Source organism: Myxine glutinosa, chromosome 1 (assembly GCF_964187855.1).
Source record: "Myxine glutinosa chromosome 1, kmMyxGlut1.1, whole genome shotgun sequence".
Lineage (NCBI taxonomy): Eukaryota > Metazoa > Chordata > Myxini > Myxiniformes > Myxinidae > Myxine > Myxine glutinosa.
Genome location: NC_136261.1, coordinates 45,255,437 through 45,281,500, shown reverse-complemented (window position 1 = coordinate 45,281,500; position 26,064 = coordinate 45,255,437). Strand labels below are relative to the sequence as shown.

General features: G+C 42.8%; 1 protein-coding gene across 1 annotated transcript in view; it reads right to left on the bottom strand.

Annotated features, from left to right (window-relative positions):
- AGL (amylo-alpha-1,6-glucosidase and 4-alpha-glucanotransferase) overlaps positions 1–26,064 on the bottom strand; it is a 123,372-nt gene that overhangs the window by 31,274 nt on the left and 66,034 nt on the right. The window contains 16 exon segments of the mRNA XM_078771155.1: positions 399–574; positions 3,247–3,380; positions 3,478–3,614; positions 3,739–3,869; positions 5,562–5,690; positions 6,650–6,765; positions 8,792–8,916; positions 13,064–13,214; positions 13,672–13,818; positions 14,295–14,396; positions 17,737–17,900; positions 21,012–21,137; positions 24,557–24,674; positions 24,676–24,743; positions 24,896–24,931; positions 24,934–25,040. Of these exon segments, the coding sequence (XP_078627281.1) occupies positions 399–574; positions 3,247–3,380; positions 3,478–3,614; positions 3,739–3,869; positions 5,562–5,690; positions 6,650–6,765; positions 8,792–8,916; positions 13,064–13,214; positions 13,672–13,818; positions 14,295–14,396; positions 17,737–17,900; positions 21,012–21,137; positions 24,557–24,674; positions 24,676–24,743; positions 24,896–24,931; positions 24,934–25,040 (1,967 nt within the window).

Genomic DNA, 26,064 nt, shown 5'->3' with positions numbered 1-26,064 from the left:
TAAAAATGACGAAAACAGCTAAAAATATATACAAAAAAATTGACGATTTTAGGCGATCTTAACATTTTTATCTAAAAAAACACAATCGGCTTCTAGATTTGGATTGGTGAGCCAATTCAGAGATCCAATATGCAAATTCTTTAAATTTCAGGTCAATTTAATTAAATTGACCATTTAATGTGACGTTGACCATTGACCTTTTGACCAAATTAATAATTTATCTTCTCCATATTCTCATAATAAAGCTTTGTTGAAAATGTGATGACAAAAGCTCAAATGTTAAAACAAAACGGCAAAAAAAAATTTCAGACAAAGCTACAGTGTTCGTTCACACATATAGACAACTGTGGATGTTAATCTCCTATATAATTGTAACGATCAAGATGCACAATAGTTACCCGCAGCAAGTGAAGCACAGCACTGCTCCGTGCGACCTGTGAGTTGGTTCTGCCGTGTAGGTAGATTAGGAAGGCGATTGGACAGTGGAGGTAGTGCTGGGTACCTCCCAACTCCACACATCTGCAGTGAACCGAGAGCTAACTCTCGAATGAAGGTCACCCCAGTCCTCACAAATCTGAGAAAACAAGAAAAAATATATGGTTGCTGTGTAAATGTTATTACCTCTGTTGGTGGACGGAGGTTATGGTTTCATCCCTGACTGTCTGTGAGCAGGACATCTCAAAAAGGTTATAGACGGATTCGGACAAAATTTGGTGGACAGGTTGGGAGTGTGACAAGGACAAATAAATTGAGTCGATTTCGGTGAAGATTCAAATATGGATCCGCATCCGAAATTTTCTTTAAGTGATTCTTCACCATTAAGCACAGACTCCTTTAGAGAGGAGTCTATGCCATTAAGGAAAAAGGCCAAAAACAGTAGATAGCACAACATCTCAAAAGGCTAAAGATGGATTCGGATGAAATTTGGTGGACCCCCTTGGGTTTCTGCCAAGGACGAATAGATTCCATTTTGGTGAAGATCTGGATCTGGATATGAGAATTTTTTTTGAAATTTTAATGCTTTTCTTCACCTTTGAGAGATGGGGCAAAAATTACATATATTAACATGATACTTCAAAAAGCTGTGGAGGGTTATGATTGTTCAGCCTGGCAGAGGTATGCTCTCTACCGAGTGCCATCGAGTTACATTATGGTTTGACGTTTATGCTGAACCACCTTTAGAGGCCATTTTTCCCCACAGAGCAGGGGTTGGCCTTTTTTTGAAACAATGTTTTACAGCCGGATGCCCTTCCTGCCGTCAACCCTGTTAGTCGCCTCTGGCGACACACGGAATTACCAGTGAACTGGTACTCAATTTGCCGACCTCAGAAGGATGACAGGCTGAGTCAACCCCCTGGTGTTAATTCAGCGATCGACCGGGATTCAAACCCAGGATCCTAGGATCCCAAGCCGGCACCCTAACCGCTAAGCCACATCATGGTTTGACGTTTATGCTGATAGATGATATTAAATTTATGATCGCGTACCTTATTAGTTTGACAAGGTGAGCACCCATCAAAAGACCTCAGCTCTTGTAGCAACTCAAACGAATATGGCATTCCACAAAGCAGCCTACATCACAGGCCCCAGTGCACCATGGGGACCTTTTAAACATAAGTGTGGCTCAAACTTGACCTCGAAGTTTTCTTTTAAAAGCCTGTTAAAAGTTTCAACCATCCCCAAATAGAAATGGCCCCTACGGTGCATAAGAGTGCACCTTATGGAGCAATGAGAAGTCAACAGGATTTTGCTTGATGAAGGTGTCAAACACGCGACATTCTTAGGAGAATGATTCAACAACATTATACGAACTACCTGTTTTGGCAAAAGCATGCACGAATGGTGCGAACGGTTTTGAAAAGGACGGATGAGTGTTGGCTATGTAAACCGGCCTCGGCGACCACTGTCTGATGCCACAGAGACCTCATCTGTCTCGTCCGTTCTTTTAAAATTGTTAACACCTTTTCTACATTACTAGCGAATAACCCATCTTTATGAACAAGATAATTCCTCAAAAGTTGGTGCATTTTAGTACGACTTGTAATACGCCATCCCATCGGGAGCAGCAGAATGCCATACATATTTACAAAGAAAAATTGGAGTCCTCCCCCAACTCCACCCCCCCCCCCCCCCAACCCCCTTTAACTTCCGGGAGTATGAAATTTTTATCGCCTAAAAACTCTCCGTGCACATTCCTGAGTAGAACAACCAGTTTTCAATTCACTCCGTCTAGAGCTTAGAGAGTGTAAATAAGTCAAACAAACACACACAAACAGACACTTCTCAAATTTATCAGACTCAGTGGCGTAATTGATAGATCATCCGCTCTGTGTCTGGGAGGTCGGTGGTTCGGTCCCTGACCAGGTCATACCAAAGACTAAAAATGGTTATGTGCTACTTCCTTGCTTGAGGCTCAGCATTTAAAAAGGATAGAGCACGGACAAACAACCATAGGTTGGCTAACATTGTGTCATTAGGCTTGATGAGCCTAATGACATCCTCCTATTCCTTGTTATAAAAAAACCCTAATCTAAATTTCAATCACATTCCTAATTATTTACAGATGTTGAGGAAGCGAGGAAGGGGATTGGCAAAGTTTGAGGAGTTGAGAAAAGGTAAAAAGGAGAGAAAGACTAAAATGGAAATATGAACATATTTGGGAAGAAGATGTTCAATAAGTCAATAATTATGAGGGGAGAAAAGTAAATGGAGGGGAATGTACAGTAAAGGAAAGAGGGTGGGATGAATGAATGAATAATCGTTTTAAGGCCATTTTCCCCGCTAGAGCCGGGGTTAGCCTTGCGGGCCCCATGACAATCATGGTTCCCTGTTTGAGGCAATGTTTTTTTATGGCCGGATGCCGTTCCTGATGCCAACCCTTGGTCACGCTCTTACGATGCGCAGGGATACGGTGTACCTATTCTAAACCGGGGTACACACCAGGATCATTCATCCCAGCAAGCTGATACTCAATTTGCCGACCTCGGAAGGATGACAGGCTGAGTCAACCCCCCTGGCGTTAATTCAGCGATCGACCGGGATTCAAACCGAGGATCCGAGGATCCCAAGCCTGCACCCTAACCGCTAAGCCAACACCAGGTTTTCCAGAAAAGGAAAGAGGGTGGGATGGTAAGTAATGGATATATATATATATATATATATATATATATATATATATATATATATATATATATATATATATATATATATCATCTCACATACTTGCTACACTTAACAATAACTCACTTGCTCATTTTGGACCAGGCAGCGTCTATTGCAGCCGTGTAGGCTCCCAGCATCAGAGCATCGAAGTAGCACGGAATCAGATAGCGAGGGATAGAATGGAGTAGACTGAACATGCCTTCAAACCAGGCTCCAACCTGTGAAACGACGGTGGGGTTGGTTCTTAAAGGTGACAAACTACCATCGCAGAACTACCAGCACGTGCTATGGTACATGGGTAGGAAAGTGAGTCACCTCAGCAAGCGCTCCACCACGAGTGATGAGCCTCTCGGAAATGTAATCCAGCATCCAATCCCCGGCGCGAAGGTTTGCACAGAATGGATGGCCAAGATCATTCTTGGGCCTCATCTCATTGAGGAGAGACATAAAACCTGCAGAGGGTCCAAAAGGTAAGGAGAGGTTGAGATAACGTGGAAAGGTGGAAGTCCAGAAGATGGCATTATGTGTTATAATTTAATATAACTAAACCGAGTGAAAATACAAACAGAGAAATACCCTGCAGTCCAGCATAAGGTAGGGAACCAAAGGAGGGAATGTTGTAACAGCCTCCACCATCTTCCTGCTCCTCAGAATGGCATCGGAACAGCAGGTGATGCAGATCAGAGAGGGACAGTTTCGTTGCCAGACTGCACTCACAGGTAGTAATTAATCAAAATTTCCATCAACACAATGTCCACATCCACATAGGCTTCAAATTATGTCCCATCCATTATTCTATCACATGGTGAAGAACTACACAATTAAGAAAATAATCTTTATATTCATCAATCTCGTTTTAACCTTGGACTTCCGAAATCTTGTAATCTCCACGCATGGCTTGCGGACTTCCTCTATGGTCGTAGTCAACGTGTGGCCCTGAATGGATTTCTCTAATGTCCCCTTCCTGTTCAGGCTGGAGTTACCCAAGGTTCTGGGCCCTGTGCTTTTTCTGGTCTTCATCAATGATCTCTCTGACTCTCTGGAAAATCCTCTCTATCTCTTTGCTGATGACTCCACTCTCTGCCGCTCCATTCCTCATCCCTCAGATCGGCAATTTGCAGCCTCCTCACTCTCTGCAGATGTGGACAAAAACACAGGCTGGTCAAACAAGTGGAACATGTCTTTCAATCCTGACAAATCTCACTCTTACCATGTCTCTCTGAAAAGACCGGCTGGACAACCCTCCCATCTACTTTCTCAACAATCCTCTCCAAGAAGTTCTGTCACTCAAGCTATTGGGTCTCACTATCTGCCATGATCTTTCCTGGGAAAACCACATTTCCAAGCTGGCCTCCAAAGCCAGTGGCCGACTGGGCATCCTCCGCCGTGCGAAGTCCTTCCTTGGCACACCTGAGCTCCTCACCACATACAAGGCTTTCATCCGCAGCTCAATGGAATACTGCTCTCCCCTCTGGGCCGGTGCTCCTGCCTCACACCGAGCTCAGCTTCACGCTGTTGAAACCAAAGCGTTCAGAATCATTGGAATCTCCCGCGATGAAGCTAACTCTGCGGGCCTTTCACTCACTCACCGCAGGCAAATTGGTGGTCTTTCTGTCTTGCACCGACTCCTCTCCGGCCTAGCCCCCACAGCCCTGTCTGTGCTCTGCCCCCAAGATGTGCCAGCAACCCTCTTCTGGTGAAACTGCCAAAATCAAGACTCTCTGCTCACTTTCGCTCTTTCATTTCTCTTTTCTCCCGCCTCTGGAACAAACTCCCTCACTCTCTTCAATCCCACTCCTCCATCCAGGTCTTTAAAACAGCTGTTCACCACCATCTCTTATCTTCCCCCATCCAAAACCTTGATCTTTTCTACCACTGTTAATTCACCCGAGATTCACATTTCTGAAATACCGACTTCTTTCCTGGAAGTCCTAGCTGTGTCCATGTGTTTTATACCTCTCCCACCCCCCAACCCCCTTCCCACGCCTCCTCCCCCCAAGCCCTCTCCCTCCCACAGATCTCCCGATGTCTCTGCTCTCAAATGTTGTACGTGTGCTTTCCCTTCTCTCCCCATCTTGTCTCCCACTCCCTTTATTATGTCTTATGTGTCCGTTTTTTTTTGTCATTAATGTTAGCTCTTACACGAGCTTCGATGTTTTAAACAAAAAAACCCCCCAAAAAAACCCTACAGATTAAAACTAGATTTTGAAATAATTATTTCACCCAAGTAAACTCAATCTTTATTTGAATCACAAGTGGATGATCAGATTTTAATATTATCGACAGATTGTCAGAAATAGAGATTCCCAGTTCCCAGTATTGCTCTGAAATAATCCACCTCTTGTTTCAGCGATATCTGTCAATTTGAAAAAGGTTTTGGAGCACCACGGGGGACTTACGTGGAAAAGTTCAGTAAGTGCGGATCTACACCTTTGCTGCAACTGCCACGGGCAAAGTGTGGGGAGAACTGCGTGAGGCAGTGTCTGAGTTGTCCCACGGCCTGGCTTGATTTGGAGTCCAGACTCACTCTGTACACAAGAAGCATCATCACAAAATCTCCGAATACTACAGCACTGTGTCATAAGTGCATCCTATTAACTCTATTATTTTACCTAACATAGAGTCCCATATAGATATTCCATACATGTTGTATACTCTTGATTTTTATATCAAACGAAATGCATTAGAAAGATCTATGGGACTACCGTATTTTCACGCAAATAACACCATACGTTAAATTACCGCAGTTCCAAAACTTCCAACTGCGGGGTATACTCGTGTGCAGGTTATCCGGTATTTAATCATGTAGCACGTGACATAACCAGAGGGAGCAAAGTTAAATTATCAAGGTGATACAAAAAGAGGCAGTTTTTTTGCAACTTTAATTGCAATAACATTTATTATTAATTACATTTATTTCACATATTTTACCTGCACATACAGTATTTATCTGATTCCAAAGCTATTTAAGGTACTGTTGGTCATCTTCCATAAAGCCCACAAAGTCCTCCTCTTCTGTGTCAATGTGAAACAGCTGAAGCAGCTCTGAGTCGGCAAGTGTGGGGGTGTGTTCAGTTACCAAGTTTCTTGTAGAGCGCTCACTAAGTGGCTTAAGCACTCAGGCAAGTACTCCATTCAAGACAGTTGATAAGGAACAGCTGGCTTGGCAAGCGCAAGCTAGCTGCTTGGTAAGTGAACGCACCTCGGATCTGTCGCAATGCATTTCATTCTCTTTCAGAAGCAACTTTCAGTTTTGTCAACTTTCAGGAGCACTTTTTTCCCCAGGTGCGGAGTATACTAGGAGGCAGGTTATTTGCCTGAAAATACAGTACTCTTGACAATGCCAAGGAGAAATTCCCTCCATGATTAAAACACTAAAGTGCCAATTAATGCCCCCACTTAAAAAGTGTGCTCTACAATCAATAAATAACCACAAGTATTGCACGACTGAATTATCATGCCACTTCACCATGGCCGTGGAACTTACCGGAAAGCGACCAGACTGCCTGGTGGGAAGGACACGAACTCCACTTCCTGCACAAATGCTTCATTGGCACCGGCACCTCGGGTCGTTGCGACCTCCACCATTTGACTGCTGGCCAGCTGAGGCACACAGCCAGGGGCTAGCAGGCTGCAGGGTTGTTTCAGCGATGACGGGGTGGGCCATAGCTTAGTCCCGCACCCCGTCCGATTGTGAGTGAGAGCAAGAGAAAGAGCCAGGAAGAGGTGGGTGTTAGTGGGATAAGGAAGTGTTAGAACAAGGCCAGGTGATCAGGGAAAAGGAAGTGCTGGGACAGTGGTTACGGCACAGGGTTAGAAGCTGATAGGAAAAGACTTAAAATAAAGGAGATGGAGATGGTGAGTAATTGAGACTGTATCAGTATTTGGTAGCAATGGTGTTTATACATCAATCAATTTCATGTAGTTAGTATGGTTAGTCATTGTTCTGCACATGATATGCCTCAACAAGTAATGTACAAAACCTTTGTGGAAACACTGTGTCTGATAATCATATAATAAATATTATAATAATAAATCATATAATAAATTATTATATTATAATATAATAAATGAAAATAATAAATCTGATAATCATAAAGTCCAACAATTGACAACTTCATCACAGATAACAGGTGAATCATTACCCTTGGGTGGTTCATCATAAACAAGTAAAGCGAAAAAACATGTTTTAGGGCTACACACTTTTATTTTTTAAAAGTTTTAAACCTTTTTTTTTTTAAATTAAATTTTGATAGATAAAAATGTACCAGAAAAGAGGCTCGTGGGCCAAATTTCAGCTCTCTAGGATCTATGGAACCTAGAAAACGAACAGCTCAAAGATTTGAAACGGGACAAACAAACAAAGTTGAGATAAAGTTAAATAAAAGTGTGTAAAAATGAACCTGCCAATAGGCCTTCAAAAGCAACAATGGAATTCACTCCATCATTCAACTCATATTGGCGATACTAAAATGTGCAATTTAATTCAGGGCAGTGGAAATGGTTGATGTAATTTTTTGTATAGTGTCGAGGCACGTGCAGGAGCTATAACACAAAATGTAGAAACAAATCACTATGGGCCATCTGTATACTTGAATATAAACCGCAGCTGTAAAAGACTTCCTGTTACTAATTTTTTTGGTGACGTACGATGATTTGGCCTGTGAGAACACTGCACCTATGGGCAATCTAGATTGTCGAAGCCATGTTTTGTTAGCAAGGATTCCATTGTAGCATAGTGTCAGAAGACAACCGGAACACAAAAACACCAGGTGACGTATAAGCCACACTCATGCATTAACCGCACTGGATGGTTTTGACGATAAAATATGTGAATAAATAAACCACAGTTTATAATTGGGAAATTACGGTATTATGCTTGGATTTACATTCATCCTACAACTGACCAATATCGAGGCAAAATAATTGGAAATTGATGTCAAATAGATATCTGCGATCACAAAGCGATCACCAAGGGTAAGCCCTCCTCAGTGCCCACAATCAAATGACGGCCCTATATTCTTTTTGGGTGCCCACCACCTCCTCAGTGCCCACCATATGACTGACATTCAACATTTAGGGATAGAATGTAAATTAAGAAAATGTGTCTACATCTTTAATCTATCCATAAAACTAAACAACATGAACATTATTCAAGCTATGATCAAAAATTTGTTTTTTTTGTTAATTATGTCAATCCGAAAAAACTAGGTCAAGGACATAAATTAAATATCAGGTGCACAACTTCAGTGCAGGTCTACTATTATGATGCAATAACATATCGAAGGGCCAAGCGGTCTGAGATTCCATATTGGCAAAATTGAGCGATGACAAAATAATGCTTTTTTTTTTCAGACCACCATTTGACCTTGACCTTTAACCTGAAGGGGGATGATATATTTTGAGTGGAAATTCGCCTTGCTTCTAGGCTATTAAAAGAGGGAAATTTTGTTCTGATCAGACAAACCTTAGTCGAGTTATAGAGAAAAATGTTTTTAAAATCTATAATCGGGCCACGACTTCAAAATTAGGTCAAGGTAAAAAAAAATTATGTCAACCCCTCACAATTGCTTTTCCCATTATTGATGCAAAATTTAATTACGAAATAATGTCACGGAGATATTTTTACCTGTATGTGTTCTCGTAGCTCCACAGTGTAGCCTGGTAAGCCATTGATGAAGGAGGTGTCTCGCTCATAGCCAGATGCCTTCCTTGATACTGTGCGTGCTTCCAACACAATTTCCTCTATCTTGCCTAGCACACACCCACATGCACACAACTGCTTAATGTTCAGAAAATATACACAAGCCAGTTATAAAAATTTTTATCTGCTGAAATGTGTAGGATGAGGCATCCCAAAGGAGTTAATAAAGCGGGTGCACCTAACAACAAATGTAGGATTGCTCACGTGTAAAATATACTCGATAGGTCATCAAATAATTTGCAGAAAAGACACAAAAGCCCAAACCAAACACAATAGAGCACAAAGAAAGCCCAAACCCCTAACACTGCGAGAAACTAGAACGGCACTCAGAAGAGAGCATACCTCCACCTGGTGAACAGTTTACATTTTGTATCTCAGAGTAGACCAGAAAATCACAATACAGAATCACATTTAATCAAAATCAATCACAGGAATCAACATCCATAACTTTTTGAGATATCCTGCTATGTATCATTTTTGGCCCCATCTCCCAATGGTGAAGAATCACTTAAAAAATTATAGTAGCCGGATCCGAATCTGGATCTTCACCAAAATCGAATCATTTCGTCCTTGTCTCATATGATACATCTCTGCCAAATTTCATCCAAATCCGTCCACAACTTTTTGAGATATCTTGTTCACAAACACACAAACAAACAGACAGACAGACGGGTGAAAACATAACATCCACCCACCTTTGGTGGCGGAGGTAATTACCAAGAACAAGTGTGATTAAACAATAAAACAGCTGATAGAGAAATATCAGGGAAAACGGCCCAGACAATTTCAAAGAAGACAAAGGAAAACAATAAAAACAAAATACAGTGCCAACTAGATATCTTATTCACAAACACACGAACACACACACGGACGGACATGATCGAATGCATTACTCCCTGGCGGGAGTAACTAGAACAGCACTCGGTTGTGTGTATACATCTGAAAGGCTGAACAGTTTACGTATGTTTACTCCACATCCAGCTACACACCTAAATATAATACAATACAAACAAGAAAGAGCAATCAGAGATTGAAGACCCTCGCCAGGACATGTTTTTAGTGGTTGGTTGCCGAACCACATGACTGACGACGTCATCATTAATTTTTTTTCTCCACCAATTTATCCCTAGATGACGCTCAATAAATTTCATCTTGATCAGATGAAGTTTTGTACTTGTCAAATTATGATGTAATAATGGAGGCGCCTATGACATCATCACTAACATATGTTATTCCACATGGAGAGTTCTTTACATTGAGCTATGTCTAAATTTTTTCTAAGCAGCGCTTTTGGAGATATAGAGGTGCAAAGTTTTTTGGTTTTTCCAAGATGGCGCCCGTACCACGTGACCTATGACATCATAGTTATCAAAATTCTACAGGAGGAGGTGCACCTGTGGTGAAAATTTCCTGTCAATCGGATCAACGGTTGCAGAGAAAATCATATTTATTCTGTGCGGACAAACAGACAGACAGACAAACGGACTCAAATGCATTACCCTCTCTTCTGGCAAGGGTAATTATGTTAGGGATACAAATATACGTTGCACAAAGAACAACACGGTTACACTGTGCCCAGAGCTAAAGACATGTTTTCATGAAATGCTACAAACACACTGTATCCAAAGGTACACAATTACACCATCTATAGTACACTCATGCAGTACTCAGCACATACAGTCATGTGAAAAAGTAAGTACACCCCATGTAAAGTTTTGACTTTTTCAACATATTTCAAGATACAGATATTTGATCTTCATTTCAACAATATTGATAGATAAAGGTGATATAATATAACAAATATCATGAAACATTTACATTTTGTAGTCCATTGTATAATTTAAATAAACATAAATGCAAATTTTGCATGTGGAAAAAGTAAGTACACCCCTACATTTATCACTACTTCAAATACCTAAAATTAGAATCAGGTGCACCAGCTCAGGTACAAATGATTAGAACATCGTTAGAGAGGATCTTGGAGGAACCTGTCTTATTTAAGCCTCAGACATTTAGTTTGGTTTGCTCTTTGTTGTTGAAGTGTGCGGCGTCACCATGCCGAGATCAAAAGAGTTCTCTGAGGCCTTCAGAAAGAAGGTTATATATGCCTACGAGTCTGGGAAGGGATTTTAAAAGATCTCCAAACAATTTGAAATCAATCATTCGACTGTCCGGAAGGTCATCTACAAGTGGAGAAGATTCCAATCAACTGCAAACTTGTTCAGGCCAGGCCACCCCAGCAAGTTCAGCCCGAGACCAGACCGCAAGATGCTGAAAGAAGTCTCTAAGAACCCCAGAATGTCGTCACGGGACCTACAGGTAGCTCTTGCCACTATTGATGTCAAAGTGCACGAGTCTACCATTAGAAAGAGGCTGCACTAATTTGATCTCCATGGGAGGTGTTCCAGGAGGAAACCTTTGCTGTCCAGAAAGAACATCAGGGCAAGACTAAAGTTTGCCAATGAACACCTAGGCAAAGAACAGCACTTCTGGAACAATGTGCTCTGGACTGATAAGTGAAAGGTAGAGCTATTTGGCCACAGTACCAGAAGACATGTTTGGCGAAAACCAAAGACAGAATTTGACCACAAGAACCTGATACCAACTGTAAAGCATGGTGGTGGAAATATTATGGTTTGGGGCAGCTTTGCTGCATCAGGGCCTGGGCAGCTCACCATCATAGAATCCACCATGAATTCTTCATTGTACCAGAGAGTGCTTGAGGATAATGTGAGGCCATCTGTCGGAAATTTCAAGCTCAATCGAAGGTGGACCTTGCAACATGACAATGGCCCTAAACATACCAGTAAATCTACCAAGGAATGGCTGAAAAGAAATAAATGGAGGGTTCTGGAATGGTCAAGTCAAAGCCCGGATCTAAATCCCATCGAGATGTTGTGGGGGGATTTGAAACGAGCTGTGCATGCAAGAAACCCCTCAAACATCGCACAGCTGAAAGAATTCTGCATGGAGGAGTGGGCAAAAATTTCTCCCAGTCGATGTCACAGACTGGTAGACAGTTATAAGAAACGCCTACTTGAGGTTGTTTCTGCCAAAGGGGGCAATACCACCTATTAGAGCCAAGGGTGTACTTACTTTTTCCACATGCGAAATTTGCATTTATGTTTATTTAAATTATACAATGGACTACAAAATGTAAATGTTTCATGATATTTGTTATATTATATTGAAGCGCGGTGCTACGCGCGCTTACTTGTACAACAAGAAGGAAGCGGACAACGCGGTAAGTTTAAGAGTCTTTATTATAAGAGCTCAACTGTAGCACTGGAGCGCTCCGGGCTGCGCGCCCGGTGTATATCCCACGGCCACGCCTACCCCTTGGGCGTGGCCGCCACCCACTTGGTGCGCGGAATGATGCCCTCACGCCAGTGAGCTTTCGTGTCCGCCACACGTGCCCCCCCAGAATTCCCGCGCACCTGGAGGGCCAGTTTGCGGGGCAAACGGATGACCCGGCCGAAGCACCCTCTGGCGACCAGCGGCGTCCGGGGTGCATGGATGCCAGCTCGGATGCCTCCGGCTGCACCGGGGATGGGTGCAGGACCGGGGGGCGGCGTGCCGGTGGGCCTGGGCGGTGCCGGGGGTCCGCCTGCAGGTGGGTTGCCCCAACGCGGGGGCCGAGCCACCGGCGGTGGGTGGTCCACGTCGAGGTGGGCCGGCTTGAGGCGATCCACCGAGACGCGGTCGGGAGTGCCGCCGATGTCCAAGGTGAAATGTTTCACCCCGATCTCCAGCACGTGGAAAGGCCCGTCGTACGGGGGCCGCAGTGGTGTCCGGTGGGCGTCGTGCCGGACGAAGACGTACTCCGCGGTGCGAAGCTCCGGGGCGACGTGCATAGGCGGGTGCCCGTGGTGCGCCGTCGGCACCGGGGCGAACCTCCGGGCGGTCTCCTGCAGCGCGGGGCGCTAGTCCGCCACAATATCACCTTTATCTATCAATATTGTTGAAATGAAGATCAAATAGCTGTATGTTGAAATATGTTGAAAAAGTCAAAACTTTACATGGGGTGTACTTACTTTTTCACGTGACTGTATTTACAGGTTTGCCTAATATTACCTCAGGAGGGCTACCGTGATGTAAATATCGTTAGATTGTGAAGAATGATTCAGACAAAATGGTGTAATGATTGCAAATTAATTACAGATACAAAACTAAAAGAGAAGAAACAAAACTAGGTACCAGGAATGCACAATGAAGGCACGTCATGTGGATATGATGAAGTTTCAGGATTGCGGAAGGCAGTTCGAGCCACAGAGACGACAGACTGGTGTGTGTGCGGACAATGGCGTGTCACAGCAACGATGTCCTCATCGACTTGGTCTACGTACACCTACAGCAGGAACAGAAATATTTAAGGACAGAATAATGCAATCCGATATGTGATTTCTCTTGTTCTGAAATGTTCTTCTTGAACGAACACGAATGAAGAAGAATGAACAAGAAGAATGAACAAGAATGAATCTTGTTCTGTTTTGAAATGTGAGTTCTGTTCTCTTGTTATCTTTCACAAAAGCAGAGGCTCAGTTGCATAAACCATCCTCAAGGAAATATTTGAGGATTTACTAAAGTATTTCCTTAACTTTCCCCTTAAGTACATCCTTATAAGTTATGGATGGTTGCATATATACGAATATTCCTTTAGTTAAACTTGCAAGTAGCAAAGCTGTGCAACCTCTGTCTATCTCAATGGCTTTTAAGGTCTCTTAGATAATTACAGGTAAGTGATTTGGAAAGAGGAGGACATGACGTGGTGTATATGTGTGCAGAAAGTGATAAATGCAAAGTACCTGGCTGTACCCCTCTTGACCAAGCTGCTGATGTAGCAGATTTAGTGCCCGCTTTCCTGCTATGATGCCCGATGCCAACCCGACTACGCCCGGTTGCAGTCCATTTCCCCATTCTGCATACTTCCGTTCCTCTGTCACCACAGAGATCTACACACACATAAACACACACATACAAACACCTCTGAATACAGAGGCATATGGCATATCTTCGGTGTTTGTGATGAATTAGAAACGAGTTTAGATCATGAGCAGAGGTGAAAATTATTTTATACAGTGTGAACTCATTGATGGTGCTGCGATCGGTAACCAGCAGCTCATCGAGACAGATCAATTGAAATTTTGTGAATACCTGCACTCTAAGATTCCTAATGCTGTGGAGGTTGTGTCTAGCAGACTATAAACCAACAACGTCCAAATTATCCAAGCTACAAATGCTCACCATCGACATTTATCTAGACAACTTTTGCAACATTGGATTCTGAAGCAAAAATAGAGGGCAGTAACTGAGGCAATCTTTTACTTTTACGTGTGCTGGTCAGTTTAATCAAGCAGCATCAAGAGGTATACTTAGGAATGAAGAAAAACTCGAAAATAAAGTACCGGTAACCATCTCTCTCAATTACCTGATGCGGTACCAGTTCATCATATCCTCGGGTACTTCCTATGGAGCAGTTTGCCATGGCAACTATAGCCCCACTTGCCAGGCAGTCATAGGCTGAGCGAAGCTGTGGAGGAGAGAGGAGTGAAGAAGAGAGTTGACGAGTTGAAACGATGCAAAATTAACAGGTGAGAGCTGATTATAGTTAGGCAGTTAAGAGGAAGTATCGTTCATTTTTTCAGGAAAGCACCAAATTTGGCAAAGATGTAGTATGGACCTATACAATTGTTTTCCTGAGGGGCGCCCAAAAATTCAGAAAATTCAAAAAATCCAAAAAAATGTCCTGGATGCCGTGAAAAAGGGGAGAAAACGGGTATTGATTCGAACTGTAGATTCTGATATTGTGGTCTTGGCAATAGCACACTACTTTACCTACCAGTCACACGGTGTGGAGGAACTCTGGATTGCCATTAGCACTGGTAAAAGCTACCGCTACCTTGCCATCCATAAAATTGCCACCAGCCTTGGCCGCAGGAAGTCCGAGTCTTTGCCATTATTTCATGCCTTCACTGGCTGCGACACAGTGTCATTTTTTGCCCAAATTGGGAAAAAGACAGCCTGGAAGGCTTGGGAGGCATACCCCAGCATCACGCAGACCTTTCATGCTCTCGCTTATAGGCCATCTGTGGACGCTATTACTATGGAACTACAGAGCATAGAAAGATATGTTGCCATCCTCTATGACCGGACTACCGAGATAAAGACAGTGAATGACATGCGCTGACACTTGTTCCCGAAGAAGGCAAGAACAATTGATCACATTCCCCCAACAGCAGATGCCTTCGAACAACACCTAAAACGTGCATGTTTTCAGGCTGGACAGTGGACACGTATGGAGTCAGGCACTTGTGCCCTACCCAGAACTTCCATCACCAGCTGATTGGGGCTGGATGAAAACAGGGACTTCTTGGACACCAATTTGGACCACAATACCACTGATACAGGAGGCATGTTCAGAGCTTACAAGCTGCCATTGTAAGTCGGCCTGTAAAGGCAACTGTAAATCTGCCCTGCACATCACTGTGTGACTGCGATGGACAGTGCTTGTAGCACTATGCGTCTGTGCGAGAGCCTCCACCTTTCAAGTGCCCACAATATTTTAAGTTAAAACTGCAACTGTGTGTAACTTTGATTAATTAATACCATTCCATTGTTATCAGAGACCAATAAAACAATGTGTATCACTTGGAATTGAAATTTTACCTAAAATACTATGAGAGATTCAAGGAAAATGGAAACACCATGGCGGCCATCTTGAAATTAAAGATGATGGATGCTAATCTTTATGCAATTGATCCCATTCGATTCAGAGACCATGAAAACATGGGGTAAGACACTGGAACTGTGGTGTTATCGCTCATAGTATAGAAGTTATTGAGGGAAATAGGTCACAGAGGGCGGTCATGTTGAAATTCAATATGGCGGCCACCAGGGGTTCTGAATTTTTGGGCGCCCCTCAGGAAAACGATTGTATAGGTCCATACTATATCTGTGCCAAATTTGGTGCATTCCTGAAAAAATGAACGATATGCCCTATTTTTCGGTCTTAACTGCCTAAGTATTAGGACATGTGGAATTTAGGAACAGGGTTACAGTCACCGTCTCAGGGCTCCATGTTGATGTTTGCATCCCAGAGTAAAGATGCAAGAAAGAATTAAGCAGGTGTTTGAAATGAGAGTTTGCTTATAAACAAATAAGGAGCAACTTATGATCTAATGAGAAAAGTGAATTCACCGAATCAAATAAAATTGATATCAATAAAAGTGGCCATTATATTAATAACCAACAAAAGTCGATCTCCATTATATTAACTTGCAAAGTACCCACCCTACGAGCGATCTCGTTCGATCTGGAACAAACTCCCTCACTCTCTTCAATCCCACTCCTCCCTCCAGGTCTTTAAAACAGCTGTTCACCACCATCTCTTATCTTCCCCAATCCAAAACCTTGATCTTTTCTACCCCCGTTAATTCACCCCAGATCCACTTTTCTGAAATACCGACTTCTTTCCTGGAAGTCCTCGCAGTGTCCATGTGTTTTTTTTTTTTACCTCTCCCACCCCCCCTACCCCCCTTCCCGTGCCTCCTCCCCCCAAGCCCTCTCCCTCCCACAGATCTTCTGATGTCCCTGCTCTCAAATGTTGTACTTGTGTGCTTCCCCCTCTCTCCCCATCTTGTCTCCCGCTCCCTTTATTATGTCTTATGTGTCCGTTTGTTTTTTTGTGATTAATGTTTGCTCTCACACGAGCCTCAATGTTGTATACAAAAAAAGAAGAAGTGTGCAACGCGTTCTTATGACACGTCCCTTTATTTGGGTGGTGTATAGGCAACAGACCGCTGTGTCGATCGCTCCAAAAATTAAAAACAACCCAAGTTTAATATATGAAACAAAAACATATGTACCGCTTATGTGCATGTATAATACATCGTGGTTATATAGCTCGGATAATTCAAATTACACCTCACACTTCCCACAACTGGCAGTCACAACTTCAGGACATCTTCATTCATCCCTGAAAGTTTACACTGCTCTTGGGAGTAGATGATGGAGGAACACTGGATACAATATAAATTTACAGAGTGGCCTGAAAGTCACTTTACCCCTGCTAAATTTCTCACACCTCCCTCCATTCCCTCCACCCTCCCCCACCGTGGTATGCAACAACACCGACTCACTGACGCAGGAGTCAGTAGGAAGTTAGAGGGCATGGCAGCCACAAGTTGCTACAGTGGCAAGGAGCAGTTGGTTGCTTGTTTTTGGGTGCATGAAAGGTTCCACACAAGCCAAACAACTGCGGACAGCTTTCGTGGAACGCTTTGGAAAACCTTCACTAAAGCAGACATTGTTAAACTGAGAAAATGGGTTTTTTAAGCAGGAAGTGTGAACGAAAAGAGGGGCAGTGGAAGACTGGTAGAGGACGAATGAATAATTGGGTGCTGCAATCATGGCATCTTTCGCACAAATGATTCCACCAATGTTACACAAGATGTCTAAGAGGATTTGGTGATGAATCCAGTGATGGAGCACGTACAGCTAGAATGACTGATTCATTATTGTAAGTACTGCACAATAAAAGCTTGTATGGAAAGAGTTGAGTTTAAGAATGAATGCTTTACTGTGGAGTGGCAAAACAACTTGTAGGCCACACTTTAGAATTGGAACTTGTTAATAGAGACAATGAGTACCTAACTAAAGCAGGTAGGCAATAAATATATTATTGCTGCATTTACTTTCAGTCGAACTATCTGTTTAACCTACAAATGTCTCTTTATCAGGGATGATATCCGAAAACTGAATGCAAACCTCGAAGGTACATTCATTACCACGCACGATCCCAGTAAAAAGTGTGCTTACATCAGGATATGGCACGTTATCATGTGCAATGAAAGTAAAAAGTGCAAGTACACCTGGATAGGACACTCGTTGTCGTGTGTGATGTCCATAAACATTGCATGAGCAATGCCAGGAACGAGGGGTCGGAGTGCAGGCTTAATGAACGAGCCCACGGGGTCGCCTCCATAGCGATACACCAGGCGGCCCTCTTCATGGCTGTTATACGCAGTCAGGGCCTCTGCACCACAAAGGAACAAATAAAAGACTCAAATGAGAACTTCAAACCTCCTGCCAGGAATCATTCACAAAACCATAATGAACACACGACTGACAGTAAGAAGACCTTTCTGACTCATGAGAGTGAGAAAAGGGTCCACTATGTGAATTTTATCTAACAGTTCCTTCACACGTTTGTATATTAAACATCTGTTGTCAAACTCATGTATAGGTTTGCACATCCCAAGCGAGGATGAAAAATGTGCTGAACATCCACAGCCAGATGTGTTTGATTGGGTCAGGATCATATATTCTGAAGCACAGATAAATTAATAGGAACAACCAGGCCCCAAATTGATTGTTACACTTGAGCCTTGTAACAGCTGCCTATCGCATAACTTGGCCTTAACTTGTGACCCACTGACAGTAAATGATCCCTTGTACTAAAGAGCATGACACACTTATAAAATCCCTTTACTGGGTGGAGTTTACCATTCCTGGCACTGTACTCGGGTGGAAAGTTTCATTATAATAAGTCTTTTGTCAAATATGATGTGATGTGATGGCACAATAATGAGGTGATAAATCATTCGAGTAGCATTCAAGTTATATGAATCATTCGAGTTATATGAATGAGTTACAATAGTCGACAAAACATGCCAAGGTTTATTGTATTTTATCAACGCGCAACTCGATAATATACTGTATTGTTGTGGAAATAGCATATAGGGAATAACATTGTGGTGAAAATGTAAGTTGAACCCAGGTGTGACGCTCACTTAAACCACTGGGCGGTGTCTATAAGACCTCGGGACGTCCGCGACTCGAGGCCACTCCTGCGACTTTATACAATGACATGTAGAATTGAATGGTACGTACCCACTTATATTCTAGGCTTGCTTGCATTGACTGATATATCCAATCTTTCTCATATGATGCCTTGATCCTGACATATATGTTGCATGGTGTATTTTACAGGATGATGTTACGATCTAATTGAAATTAAACCTATCTATGGGACGAGTTGTGGATTTGGTTGATTTTCACAACAAACATTACATAGTAGTAAATGTTATAGAGTAAGCATGAGGTAATTCAATCATGATATTAGATATGCATCACTTCATGTTTACACAGATGGCGTCCACCATTCCTAATGTGTGTGTCTAAACACCACCATCCCCGAGACGTTATTTGATGTTCTACACTCTGGAATCCGTCTTTTATGTCCTTTTTAGCATCTGGATAGGACATCAAGCAGTTTAGACGGGAGAAGCGGCCCCAGAGCCATAGCCATGACCTTACATGAAGAGGCTTCATTCAGTATATTATACTGCACACTAATTCATTCAGGTTTTCAAAATCCGGCACAGAAGGCCTCCGGGGGCAGAAACTCATAGTTCCTGCAATGCGTAATGTCAATATAGGCATCAACATTACAAGGTCAGGCCATTAACATTCAATAGTCATCATACGTGTTGTTTAATCCATCTTGTAGCCATCAAGTGTGCCCCTGCGTTGGCCTTCAGGGCCTTTACATTTCATGTTTTTCTCCTATGACAGTACTAAGATGAGGGATTGCAGAAGTTCACACATTTGCTTGCATTGATAAGATAGAAGATACCCGTAATTGTAATGTGATGACTGGAATAACATGTGAAGCAAACCATGTGGGGCAGCCAGATTATCCCCGCTCTCAGTCATTAACAATAACTAGGACGTGCCCGTACGTGGGTGCCCGTACGTGCGTGCAAAAAAGCATGCGTGCAAACAACAACAACAAAAAAAAACTTTGAAACCACGTGGCAGTAACGACCACAGAACCCCCCCCCCCTCTATTTACATGAAATGGTTTGGTCCATTCGCAACGACCACAGAACCCCCCCCCCCCCCCTCTATTTACATGAAATGGTTTGGTCCATTCGCAAAGCCAAAGCGAACGGCGAACGGCTAAATCGCCATAGCTCGGTAACTACTTCTCCGATTAATTTCAAACCTTGAAAAGGCACATCCTCGGGTCCCCAGCAATATACCTGGCAAGTTTAAAGTATATCGGACCGGTAGTTGTCGAGAAACAGCGGTCACAGACAAACACACACACACACACACACACAGACACACACACACACACAGAGATTACTGGAATTATAGATAGACTAGGACGTGCCCGTACGTGGGTGCCCGTACGTGCGTGCAAAAAAGCATGCGTGCAAACAACAACAACAAAAAAAAACTTTGAAACCACGTGGCAGTAACGACCACAGAACCCCCCCCCCCCCTCTATTTACATGAAATGGTTTGGTCCATTCGCAACGACCACAGAACCCCCCCCCCCCCCCCCTCTATTTACATGAAATGGTTTGGTCCATTCGCAAAGCCAAAGCGAACGGCGAACGGCTAAATCGCCATAGCTCGGTAACTACTTGTCCGATTAATATGAAACCTTGAAAAGGCACATCCTCAGGTCCCCAGCAATATACCTGGCAAGTTTCAAGTATATCGGACCGGTAGTTGTCGAGAAACAGCGGTCACAGACAAACACACACACACACACACACACACACACACACACAGACACACACACACACAGAGATTACTGGAATTATAGATAGATATCGACCATTTCGTTCACGTCATGAGGCGCATAGGAGCTGCCAAAGCAGTTTCATTGGCTAAGGAGAACAATCTTGGGCGGGTCACCACTCCGACGCAGGATACTTGAATGGCTTATTACCCTGGTTAGCTAGCACAGTATAATTTTGCCAACCTTGGAAGGACAACAGGCACAGTCCACCCACCTGGTGTTATTTCAACGGAAAGACAGTGGCTAAAGCTCAAGACCCTAAGATCTTAAACCAGCCGCCTTAACCATTAAGCCAACACCTGGCATAGCCATTGATTAACCCAATGCTTATTTTGCTTTAACTAACATGATAATATAGTAACATGATAATTCTCCTAAAACAAGTTTGGTTTCCCACATCTTGCAATGAAAATTCTTAATACTTCTGCCTTTAGATGAATTTGAACCCTCAACCTCTGGGATGCTAGTTCAGAATAAGGACACCACATGTGATAACTATTTCCACATGCTATAAGGTTTCCCACAGCGTAGTGAAGTGTAGCATCTTACCACGCACAAGAGAGGTGATACCAAGGTTGGTGACAAACACGTTATCAAGCTCCTCACTGCCTGTGAACAGCTCGGCAAGAACGAAGAAATCCGGGCGCGCATTACGAGCTGCATCGATCATGTACTGAGGGGTTTCGCGTAATGGGAAAAAGAGATCAAGGCAGTGAAAAAGAGTGGTGGGAAAGCAAAATTATGGACTATACAGAATTGATAGGAAATAATGCATCAACAATATTAACAAGAATTATACAAAATGCATTGGTTCAAGAAAAACAAACAAATGCAGTAATTTTAACTGAAAATTATTGCACACAAAATGAAAGAAATGAAAACAAAGGCAGCACATTATGCGAGAACGTGAGTCCTAATGCAAATCTAAACAAGAAAGAGCAATCAGAGATTGCAGACCCTCACCAGGAAGTGTTTTCAGTGGTTTTTAAGGCTTTGTGTTAGTACAAATATGGTGGCCGAACCACGTGACCGATGACGTCATCATTATTATTATTTTCTCCACCAGTTTATCCCGACATGATGCTCAATCAAAGTTTTGTACCGTGAAATGGGGTGAATAGGGACAGCAAGGTGAATAGGGACACAAACTGAAAAAAGTTTGGAAACTTTTTTCGCTGAAAATTGATAACCATCTATCTATAATTCCAGTAATCTCTGTGTGTGTGTGTGTTTGTCTGTGTGTCTGTGACCGCTGTTTCTCGACAACCACGGGTCCGATATACTTTAAACTTGCCAGGTATATTGCTGGGGACCCGAGGATGTGCCTTTTCAAGGTTTCATATTAATCGGACAAGTAGTTACCGAGCTATGGCGATTTCTTTACCAAACTCCGCAAGCCGTTCGCTTTGGACCAAACCATTTCATGTAAATAGAGGGGGGGGGATTGTCACCGTACTCGCAAGCCGTTCGCTTTGGACCAAACCATTTCATGTAAATAGAGGGGGGGGGATTGTCACCGTACTCGCAAGCCGTTCGCTTTGGCTTTGCGAATGGACCAAACCATTTCATGTAAATAGAGGGGGGGATATATATACACAAAGAATTAAGTTAAGCACCCCCCCCGTTTTTTTTTACAACCTCGCACATTACAAGTTTGTTGTCGTCAAAACAGTGTTAATATACCCCATGATATTGCTATATTTTCTGGAGAAGTGATATTATGGTCACATAAAAACATAACAATCATGCCGTTTTCATATTTTATTCTGAATAATTTAAGGTGAAATTTTTTTGGGAATTTTTAGGCATATTTTCACCTCAATTTAAGTATGGAGCTATAGGTCCATCACGGGACAGTGTGGATGACGTTTATGTTTTCTAACGTACAGTCATTGTTCTGAGAAGACCTCTAGCGATCTTTGCGTCAATAACGTGTGTAGGACCCACGTGATCGGATCACTGACTCAACCAATCACTTTTTTTCACTTTGATCACTCAATTTCATCAATGGATAATTGCTAATGTCATACCAATCATTATTTGATCTCACATACCTTAGAATATATGCCAATGTATACATATACACAAAGAATATATATTAGGGGGTGCTTACCTTAATTCGTTGTGTAGGGGTGCTTAACTTAATTTCTTTGTGTATATATAGTACGGGGCATGCCCTAGTATACAAAATGTCACTAATACAAAAAAAATAATAATCAAGAAAATAGGGACAGTTTGGAGAAACTTTTTTATCCCATATTTTTTTTTCATTGGCACTGGTTTATATTATGGGTGCATATTATGTGCATCCATCTGAGCTATCAATTTGGCAATAAGTTGGAAACTCAGGATTGTTTCTTGATTTTTTTTTTTTGTATTAGTGACTGTCCCTATTCACCCGTAAAACGGGGTGAATAGGGACAGCCATAAAAATCCTATTTATTCCTATTTAACCCATATATGGGGTTAACAGGGACTATAAGTTTGCTTTTTTTAAAAACAAGAGAACACTTTCAACCCAAATATCAACAAATCAGTATGGTTATCAATTTTCAGCGAAAAAAGTTTCCAAATTTTTTTTCAGTTTGTGTCCCTATTCACCTTGCTGTGCCTATTCACCCCCATTTCACGGTACTTGTCCAATTACGATGTCATAATTCAGGCACCAATGACATCATCATTAACATAGGTTTATTCCCCATGGAGAGTTCTTTACAATGAGCCATGTCTCAAATTTTTCATATGCAGCGCCTTTTGGGACATATAGCAGGGCAATGTTTTTCGTTTTTTTTCCAAGATGGTGGCCATACCACGTGGACCTATGACGTCATAATTATCATTATAAGATTCTACAGGTGGAGTTTGCACCTGTGGTGAAAATTTCCTGTCAATCGGACCAACAGTTGCAGAGAAAATCATATTTATTCTGTGCGGACAAACAGACAGACAAACACACAGACAAACAAACAGGACAGACAGACAAACAAACAAACAAGAAATATGTCGTACATAGCATGATACTTGTGAAATCCCGACAATAAGTTGTTGGCCTATGTTGGACCGAAAAAATAATTGGTGGTTGAATTCAGTGACCAGATATGCAAATAGTCTTGAAATTTCAAGTCAATCGGGATGAAAATTGAGGATTTTAGAAATTTGAAAAATTGTTGACCTTGACCTTTTGACCCCAAAAACAATAGGCTTCTTGCTTATGACCAACTCTACCATTTGTTGAAGTTTCATGAAGATCGGTTGAAAATTGTGACCTGTAGGTGACTGACATACAGACAAACAGACAAACAGACAGACAGGACAGACAGACAGACAGACAGACAGAATAACGCACAAGACCAACCAATATACTTGAAAGTTATTTGATTTTCGGAAGTAACAAATGGATTCTAATGCAATGCCCTCTCCTCTGGTGAGGGTAACTAGAACAAAGTCGATGGCGCGCCATCACAAAATCCCACACGATTCCCACCTAAAGCAAAATTGAAAAGATGTCAAAACGTTCCACCACGAATGACCAATAACAAATTTTGAGTTAAAAACATCTTTGTGTTTGACTCCTGTGACCCAAGGTCTCCACCCTCTCGTGTTTGAACCGGGGGTCATATCCCAAAAATCGTTACATATTTCATGCGTCCCCCCAATGTTGATCCCACAAACAGAATTTCATTAAGAAATGTTCTCAAAATGTGCCCGCAATTGCTTTTTTTGAATTTGACCTTTTGACCTCACATCAGGACCTCAGGAGGCGTTGGGGGGCAAAGTAATACTGCTTTTATGCCTTATTGCCATGTGGTGATCATAACTACCAAGTTTGGAGAATTTATGCAAAAACCGTTTAGGAGAAGGTAGTGTGACAGACATACTGACAAACCAGAGGACAGACAGAAGGAGCGAATTCCAATATCCCCCCATTACATTTTTTAAGCATACAGATAATAAACCTCAACCAACATACAAACAAGATCCAGATCTGATCTGGTTTAGCATATTTATACTTTAATAGAAGAGTTGTTAATGCCAAAAACCTTGTGCTTTAAGGAGTAGAGTTAAGACTGTCCCTTGGCAGTCTCACAAACCCTCAGCGACATGCAGCGGGGTGGAATGACAGTTGTCCAAACGCACACCATGGAAATATCTGGCTGTACGTTCTGTGTAAGTGCGCATGCGCTGCCAGAGTGCAGGGCAAGCGCTGGGTCCCATCCCCATAACGTAGCTTAACGCTGTCTCCCCAGCAAATGAGCTCACGGCGCAGATAAACATTCGAACCTTTGGATAAGGCAGAGAGATGGGTTAGTTGTGGTTTTATTGTGCTTTACTGTAAAAAAAAAAAAAAAAATACGATGTAGTTGATCCATTTGGTTTTAGTTGAATTAAAGTCTGTAGTGGTTATAGAAGTTAAGAAAATGAGCCAACATCACCTGGTTCTGCAAAATTTCTCAGTGGATCGTCTCCATAACCCATCCATTGTGTGCCATTATGTAAGCTCCCAGGTTAACGTCCTTCTGCAAGGATACCTCCTCGTCAAGAGCAGTCTTCCCTTCTTTAAAGGGAAACTTGAAGTAGCTGTGTAGACAGAGAATAAAGTTCAGAAATCATTCCCCAGAAAAAAAAAGATTTTGAGTAACAAAGGCATGCTCATGGATAAAACCAGGGAAAGGTGGTGAGAACATATGGGGTGGAAACACATCAGAGAGACGAGAGAGACGAGAGAGAGAGAGGACAGAGAGAGAGAGAGAGAGAGAGAGGAGAGGAGAGAGAGAGGAGGAGAGACGAGAGAGAGAGACGAGAGAGAGAGGACGAGAGAGAGAGAGACGAGAGAGAGAGAGAGACGAAGAGGAGAGAGACGAGAGAGAAAGACGAGAGAGAGAGAGAGAGAGAGAGAGACAGAGAGAGAGAGAGAGAGACGAGAGAGAGAGAGAGAGAGACGAGAGAGAGAGACGAGAGAGAGAGAGAGAGAGACGAGAGAGAGAGAGACGAGAGAGAGAGACGAGAGAGAGAGACGAGAGAGAGAGACGAGAGGAGAGAGACGAGAGAGAGATACGAGAGAGAGAGGAGAGACGAGAGAGAGAGAGAGACGAGAGAGAGAGAGAGCGAGAGAGAGAGAGACGAGAGAGAGAGACGAGAGAGAGAGGACGAGAGAGAGAGAGACGAGAGAGAGAGAGACATGAGAGAGAGAGACGAGAGAGAGAGAGAGACGAGAGAGAGAGACGAGAGAGAGAGACGAGAGAGAGAGACGAGAGAGAGAGAGACGAGAGAGAGAGAGACGAGAGAGAGAGAGACGAGAGAGACGAGAGAGAGAGAGAGACGAGAGAGAGAGAGACGAGAGAGAAGAGACGAGAGAGAGAGAGACGAGAGAGAGAGACGAGAGAGGAGAGAGAGAGAGGAGAGACGAGAGAGAGAGAGACCGAGAGAGAGAAGACGAGAGAGACGAGAGAGAGGAGAGAGAGGACGAGAGAGAGAGAGACGAGAGAGAGAGAGAGACGAGAGAGAGAGACGAGAGAGAGAGAGACGAGAGAGAGAGACGAGAGAGAGAGACAGAGAGAGAGACCGAGAGAGTGAGAGGAGGACCGAGAGAGAGAGACGAGAG